The sequence below is a fragment of the Malus domestica genome, chromosome 01 (genome assembly GCF_042453785.1).
Source record: "Malus domestica chromosome 01, GDT2T_hap1".
In the NCBI taxonomy this organism is placed as follows: Eukaryota; Viridiplantae; Streptophyta; class Magnoliopsida; order Rosales; family Rosaceae; genus Malus; species Malus domestica.
Genome location: NC_091661.1, coordinates 28,926,828 through 28,935,396, shown reverse-complemented (window position 1 = coordinate 28,935,396; position 8,569 = coordinate 28,926,828). Strand labels below are relative to the sequence as shown.

The 8,569-nt window shown below is 40.4% G+C and overlaps 1 protein-coding gene across 1 annotated transcript; it reads right to left on the bottom strand.

Annotated features, from left to right (window-relative positions):
* Window positions 1-1,118: 1,118 nt before the first annotated feature.
* On the bottom strand, window positions 1,119-4,561 carry LOC103439685 (receptor-like serine/threonine-protein kinase At4g25390). The gene is made up of 2 exons (XM_029090795.2): window positions 2,482-4,561; window positions 1,119-1,558 (listed from the first exon to the last, which is right to left on the bottom strand). The coding sequence occupies exons 1-2, from the start codon at window positions 4,539-4,541 to the stop codon at window positions 1,546-1,548; spliced, it is 2,073 nt and encodes a 690-aa protein (XP_028946628.2). The 5' UTR covers window positions 4,542-4,561; the 3' UTR covers window positions 1,119-1,545.
* Between the last annotated feature and the right edge of the window lie 4,008 nt (window positions 4,562-8,569).

Below are 8,569 nucleotides of genomic sequence, written 5' to 3'. Positions count from 1 at the left end.
TGTTTAGTACTACGGTCTATTAGTATTCCTATCATTTGTAAGTGAAAATTTTTAGGTTCGACTTTCACCGAAAATGAATATAAACCACATTATTACTAACCGTTGTGAGACTTAACCTTCCCACCCCCCCCCCCAAGTCACTCTCTTTGTCCTACCTTTTTAGTCTAAATAATATCGTTTATTTAAAATATATATATATATTAAGAGGTTAAATTTTGGCTATTTGTAATTAAAACAAATCCAATAACACAAGATATAACACTGAACGAAAGAAAATTATATTTCTCATTATATTGATATTTGAAACACAAAAATTACAGAATTGTATGAATTGGTTTCCCTGCCATCAATAAAACATGTTCAAATGACATAAATGTTCATTGCTTCCAGTTTCTTTCCCTGCCATCAATTATATCGGTTCTTCGCTGCGAGTCATCAGCAAGTCCATCCATGGCCTCTCAGAGAGCTTCCTTGGCTAACATTTACCAAAGACAGAATCCCACTTTGCAGATCCATGTTATTAGCTTCACAAAGCACCTCAGATCTGTCGATACTTATACATGAGACATTCGAGATGACAGCGTAGTCGGAAACCTGCTCATGGTCGGAAGACGGAGAGAACCCTCCAAACCTGCTCAACTCTAAACCCCTTCCCCACATATTTCATATCCTTTTCTCTTATTTTAGCTACTTACTTGACCACAAATCAGAAGCCACCGAGCTTACTTGAAAAAATTGCAAATAGGAACATATACAATTCAGATGAAATGCTAAAACAATTCTTATTAAGCAACACAAAATTAAGTTAACTATGGTTTCTTAAAAATGTAAGCATCAATCTTTCTCGGGGTTTTAGTCAAAATGGTCCCTGAAATTGACATAACTCCTCACTTTGGTTCCTGAGTTTGTCCACCGTCAATCATTTTGGTCCTTCCGTGAAAAAATCTCTGTTAAATGGAAAAGCACATGGATGGGTTGATTTGACACAAATACCCTCTATTTAACGGAGATTTTTACGGAATGACCAAAATGATTGACAGTCGACAAACTCAGGGACCCTTCTATTGATTTTCAATCTCAAGGACCAAAATGAGGAGTTATGTCAATCTTGAGGACCATTTTGGCTAAAAAGTCATCTTTCTCTGTATGCATGTGAAATGTTATCAATGATCTGTATAAATGCCATGGGAAGTATACTAAACTATTCTACAAGGAGTTGTTTGTAACTGCAAGCATCATGTGCGCATGGTGACAAAGCTCAATCATAAGATGAGCAAGTGAACAAATAATTAGTAGCACAAATGACTCACAGGCTATACATATCACTTCTGCTTGTAACAAACTCTACCTGTAATAAATTGTTTTTAGTAGACAGACCTTCACCGTAAAGTCTTTATACGTTAAAATATCAAATTCTAGGCTTCAAGCTGGCAAAGGTTGAGTTGAGTCAGTTGACCTGTATATCTGTATTCGCAACGAACCAGCTACGGGGTGAAGTTATAAGCAGAATCTTTGATTTGTACATTCAAGCTAAAAGAATCATCATCAACAAGCATACCTTGGCACCGAAAGAAAGAAATCACTTGTGAAGGACATGATCTCGAAACATAGAGACAACAAAATGTTTACCAAATTTCTCAGTAATAAACGTGCCAAATCTCTAAACTAGAGCATGTCTAAGAAAATTGCACGAGTGTCGTGCCTTTTTCTGCACAACCGATGAAGCTGTGCAGGAAAAAAACCTATTTACTAACCATCTTAGAAACAGGGCCAAGCATTGTCACGGGACAAGTTATATCCATTCTCCGTCCACGTTTGCATTTGTATTGGCCTTTTTCGGTTTTTCCAATACCCGGGTTTATCTGAATTTTTTCCCTCCCAATCATTACCAACTACCAGGTGAAAAATGGAATATATGCAAAAGGTATAGCCAACCTCCAAAAAGCTGGAGACAGGAACCACAACTACCCTGGCCAATATTTCAAATGATGATAAAAAGCAAGTTGCTTTCTTCTTTGTTTTCCCTTTACTTTTCTTTAAGAGGGGAGGGGTCAACTAATCGAATTTCACTGAGCAGGTAGTAGTTCAATTTCTAGGAAACCTATTCAAATGAGTAGGGCTGGCCTCGTTGTTAAAAGCACGGGGCCGGCCTCCGAGAAAGTAAACTCGAAATTCCTGAAAGTCAGTGCAAGAGGAATGTGACAAAGTGACAGTGTTTCCATCTTTACACCAACTATGATTACATACGAAATCGAAAACAGTTTGATTTGTAGGCCTACCAGTAAAGATATGAGCAAATGAAAGAAATTCCGATAAAATTCGAATTCATTGATGAAATCATAAGTTAATACAAGTAAAACTGTTCCTTTTCCTTTCTTTCGATACACAAATCATCCACAAAGAATGACGAAGCAATGATCTATAGCAGTATATCATTTAATGTTAACGATAAAGACACAAAATCATACATTAGAAACTCACCGGACATTCGTCTGAGACTTAAATGGGAAGCGTGACTTAGCTGAAGTGGATAACTCACGCGGTAGTTTGGGTGGCTCCAACTCACCAGTCAGCATCCCCACAACCTCCTTCATCGAGGGGCGGCGAGAAGGCACTTTTTGCAAGCAAACCAAAGCCACGGTAATGCAAAGGATCGCTTGTTCTTGATCCAAAGACTGAATGGATTTATCAACGAGATCAACAAGCTTCCCTGAGCGGGCAAGATGGCGCGCCCACGATAACAGATTTGCCCTTTGGAATTCGGACAGGGGCGAATTTGTGACCTCAAGTGGGCGCCTTCCGGCTATAAGAACCAATAAAAAAATTCCAAAACTATAGACATCCCACTTCTCAGACGGATCACCACCATCACCGTATTCAGGGGCAACATAACACACAGTCCCTCTCATGCTCGGAGTACTACTCATGGCGCCACTCTTTGGAATCTCCCCGGAATCATGGCTACCATTACGCCGCATTCCGTCTAACCACCAATCAATACTACTCACACTCCCCCAACTCTTGCTCCTACTCCTCTTCTTGATCTTCTTCTTACTCTCCGCGTACAATTCCTCATCGCGTGACCACCAATTGTCATCATTGTCGTCAAAGCTCATTCCTTTCGGTTGCTTCTTGTCCTTCTTTTTCTTCTTCTTTGCAAGCTCATCACAGTACTCCTCCTTCCACCATTCCCTGGCAGGCCTTTTCCTCTCCTTATTCGATTTCTTCGCATTCTTTTCCTCGTCCATCGACACCCACCATTCCAATCTCCTCTTGTTCTTCCTCTTCTTCTTAACTTTCCCAACCGTTTCACTACTCGAACCGGAGGCAGTAGTTCCAATTGGCCTATCATTCCCAATCTCATTCCCAATCCACTCCATTACATAGTCCTTCACTCCACTGTCCTGCCTCCACCACCAATCTTTATTTACCCTCTGCTTCCCTCCCTCCTCCAAATTCCCCTCTGGAGACACCGGGGACGGTGGTGTCACCGAAGTCTCCGGCGAAACAGGACCCTTCGCTAAATCCACCGGCGACTGATCAACACCCACGTTCAAATCATCAAACCCAGCTGTGGTCACACTCTCAGTTTCCTCCACCACCGACCCATAGTCGCACCCGCCATTGCTCTCAAGCTCCTCCTTCTTCGGCACGTCATCAATATCAATCACAACCTGATCCTCCGATTTCAGCCTAGCGAGCCCGAAATCGGCGATCTTGGCAGCGAAGCCGCCGTTCAGTAGCACATTACTCGGCTTCACATCGCCGTGAATTAACGGTGGGTCCAACCCATGAAGATATCTCAGCCCTTTCGCTACATCAACGGCAATCGAAAACCTTTTTCTCCACTCCATCAATTCGGGGCACTTCCTCTTCAGCAGCGCGTCCTGCAAATTACCGTTGCTCATAAACTCGTACACCAGCACCATACGCCGCCGTTTCGGGTCGGAGGAGAATCCGAGGACCGAGACGACGAGCGAAGAATCGAGCTTAGAGGCTAAAAAGAGCTCGTTCTGGAACTCGCGCTCGCTCTGTAGCGAGCCGGAGTCCATGAGCTTGACGGCGACATCTTGTCGGGTGTGAGGGATGGTGCCGAAAAACACGGACCCGGAGCCGCCTTGGCCGAGACGGCGGGTGGGGGAGAAGGAGTCGGTCGCGCGGCGGAGGACGGAGTAGGAGAAGCGGTGGGGGGGCTTGGAGTCGGATTCCGGGGTGGTCCGCTTCCGGGTAATTTTTCGGAAGCAGACTACGAGGAAGAGGAGGAGAGAGAAGGCGGTGGTGGCGGAGGCGGCGGCGATAGGGTGGGGGAGGCGGGTGCTGACGCCGGGTTGGGGCTGAGGAGAAGCTGCGGGCGATTGCGATGGGGATTGAAGGAATTGGCGCATCGTGGGTACTACCAAAACGACATAAAGATGGAGACTTTGAAGTTCGTTGAAGAGATCACTCTGCGAATTGCGACGGTGAGAGGAGTTGGAAGGAAGAAGAAGAAAGTGCTTTGAGTTGTTGAGCTGTTCGTTTCTGTATTTCCTGCCGTGTTTCATATCACTGCAATTTTTATGTCTTTCCGTTTTGGTACGGAAGGATTTTATTTATTTATTTATTTGACTTTTCCTTTTCCTCGTCACTTGGCACATTTTACTTTTTACTTTCCAGCGCAGTTGGCGCCCGCGCTCTGTTGAGTTATTTTGCCTTCCACTTTGTATTGGTTTTAAACATGTTTTTTTTTTAATAAATGATATATTTTTTGTTTGTTGATCTTTTTTATTTTATTTAATCTTACAATAAAAAATAATATTGAGATGCGAATGTGTAAATAATGATGTTGAATTTCTCCTTTCCTATGAACAATAGTATTTTTCTTACTATTTGTAAACTAAATTTTCAGCTAAATAAAATTTTGACATATTTACTTACTTATAATGGTAGTGAAATAACGCGTAGAAACTAAGAACAATGTTTATGAAAAAATTGAACCACATCTCGTTTCGTTGAGTAAATATTTACAAAAAAAATAATGGAAAGTACCAAAAAGTATATAAATGCGACAATAAATTGCATGATTTCATACTTAAAAATTCATGAACCAAAGTTATGGAGGTAGTTAATTTCATACTCATTGTTTCTCACTTATATGTTGATGTTATATATCAAAATAGTTGTAATTGGAGAAGCCAGTCCTTCTCTTCGACGACAACAAGTCGATTTTAGTATGGATGATTAAGTAATTTGCCGGTCAGATTAGAGGTTGTGATGGAGTTGGGTCAGTGGGGTCGACCGTTAGAATCTGCTATGGCTGTTTGGAAGGAGAGGAAGAAGGATGGTGATTGGTTATAGGCTCAAATGGAGTGGTGGATGTTTGGTCAGCAAGACAGGATGGTGTTTGGTGAATGGTGATGGTCTCATATTACAAGTGTTAAATTTTTATTGGGTCACGCAGGATGGTCGGTAAATTAAATATTCTTCCGTAAGTACCTAAGTTTTGTCCATTTACGATTACTTTGTGATGAATTGATATATAGGCATAGCTCGTTTTAACTTAATTTAGATTACATGAGCTTGCTTGTGTGATTGACTTGCGTACCTTGAGCAGATTACAAACCCATTGAAATTGCCCAAAATCTCACCCACCCCCCAAAAAACAAGTTTTATCTAAATGATCCTCCAAGTTTCCAACTACTCCACCACATTAATTTACACTAATAATTGTTTCTTACACGACTCTTACATAATTCTAACGTATGTCACATGGTTTATTTATATTTATTTATTTTAAATGATAACTGGCAACAAATTATTGGTTTTCCATTCCTTCTTAATCCGAAAGAGGCTAGTTGGAATGTCACACCGTTTATTAGATTACTTAGAACTGTTATTCAGACTCTTAACAAACTTTCTTTTTATGTTAATGGACTCGACCTTGCTAGAGAAGTTGAATAGCAATCTGCAAGTTGAGAATATTTTTGCTCACCATCCTCACACTACCACTTGATGCTGATGGACGGAAAGTCAGAGACCAATGCTCATGAGCCCTTCTCGGACTCATCATCAATGGACCTTACACATTTCCAAAAAACAGAATCTGCTAAGTTTTTGGGCCTCCAACTCCAAAGCATAAGAATGCCAACACACTACAGTGAATAATAAACCGATTTTACAAAAGAAAATAAAAACTTTGATTCATCGACTTCCCTGGTGCCAGTTTATCAGATATTCAACACCTTGACATTATGCTTGCTAAAGGCCTAGGGCAAAAAAAAAAAAAAAAAAAAAAAAAAAAAACGAAGAGACAAAAGCCGAACAAAATGACACATTGCAGACGATGATTCCAAGGGAATCAATTCCTTGTTAGAAACTCAGAGTTGATGGTTCCAGGGATGAAACATGAAATATAAATCAATTTTGTGCTTTGCATTGCCACTAGTAGGCTAGCCGATCATCTTTCAGCTGCACTCAATCTTGTGCCCGCTGTTGGAAATATGATGTCTTCCTTAATTTTAGAGGTGATGAAGAGCTAAGAAAAGGCAACAACCTTTCGCAGCTGCTGTCTAGCTATTAAGGGCTCAAGGCTTTCGATTGTAGTTTTTTCCCAAAACTACGCTTCTTCCACATGGTGCTTGAAAGAACTTGTCCAAATCCTGGAATGCATGGATACACAGGAGCAGATTATGGTGCCCCATTTTTACCAAGTTAATCCAAGTCAGGTTCGTAAACTCGAGGAAAGTTTTAGAGAAACTTTTTCTAAACATGAGCAGGATTCTAACGCCAGCATGGAAGAGGTGCGGCGCTGGGGGTTCGCTCTAACTAGGGCAGCCAATCTATCTGGCTGGGATTCGCGAGATTACAAGTAACTCTCACTTCTTTATAATCTAATTAATTAGTTTTAGGCATTTAGTTTAGCTAAAATTAATTGTTCATACTGTTGATACATATCTATGATGCTAGTAAAACATGTAAATGATGTCATCTGCCTAGATCTATGCCATCTGTGAAAAGTTAAGAGCAACTGATTAATACAATAGTCACAAACATAAAAATTGACAAATATGCAGAAATTTGTATGTAGGTTAAAGTAACCTCTAGCTTGATTTGAAGAACAAAATTAAGTTTTAGCTCAGTGTGATCAGTGTATCAATACATATTTTGCTAGCAGCCGTAGGACATTATGGCCTGCTCTGACTCCTTTTTTATACTCCTTTTGAAATTTCATACGGATGATGCCAAGCTTATTGAGAACATTGTACAAGATACTTTTACATCTCATCAAGTGAAAATAATGGCTTGGTTGGAATGTATCCGCTTACAGAAAATGGATTCACTATTATGTCCTGAGACGGATGGCGTTTGCTTTGTCGGAATATGGGGTATGCCCGGTATAGGCAAAACCACCATCACTAGAGCTATGTATGACAAAATTAATCATCACTTCGAAGGTCGTTGCTTTCTTGAAAATGTCAAGGGACGTTTTCCGTCAACTGATGCAGGTGAAGCATCACTAGACATGCAGGCAGAAATTCTGTCTCGTATCACAAATACGAAGGTGGGGAGTTCAGAGATTTAAAGAAATGGTTTCCAGAAGATGAGGGAAAGAGTTGGTACGAAAAAAGTTTTAATTGCCCATGATAATGTGGAGAATTCATCCCAAATTGAAGCCTTAGTTGGAAAGCAACCTTCATTTCGTGGCGGAGGTCGAACCATTATAACAACTAGAGATAAACAGTCGCTACGTAGATTTGGTGATCAGATATATAAGCCCGAGTAGATTTGGTGATCAGATATATAAGCCTAAGTTGTTAAATGAAGATGATGCTGTTGAATTGTTAAGAATACATTGATCTGTCAAACCATTTCATACTTATCAAAATGTGCAGCTATGGTCTTTTTTCATCAACTCAATTAGAACTTCCGTCAAAATAAGCCACGTGCCACGCACATGAGGCTGAACCAAGGGGCAAATATGAAAAACCAAATGAGAGAAATTATAGCAATGATCCCTCAACTCTAACTCAATAGGAGAAATAGCCCCTCCACTTTATCCCAATTGGAGCAATAATCCCTCAATTTTAACAAAATTATAGCAATGATGTAACGACCCATCCCTAAATATTAAGGGTTTACAAATCCGAAAGATTTGTTTAATTTTTGAAATTATTATTTTATTATTTAAATTATTTTATGAGATATTTATATATGTTAAATTATTTATAATTATTTTCTGATCGTGGGGCCCACACCTACACAAAGCCTCATCTCACTTCTTGCCACACGTCCCCAATTTCTAGAGCTCTCTGACTCTCTCTTGTCTCTCCCTCCTCCCGGTTCTCTCTCTCAGCTATCTCTCTCTCTCTCCCTCTCCCTCTCCTTCTTTATAAATAGAGCACGCGCATCATTGCCAAAAAGTCACATCCGTTGTTGGTGACTTTCGACACAGTTGTACAAACTTTCTTCAGCATGAAATGTCACATCCTTTTATCTGACGTATGAAAATTCATGTCGAGATTGTGCCTCATCGGTGACATATTGGAATGATGGACGACTTTCAACAACGGACCAATACTATGCGTCATGCGTT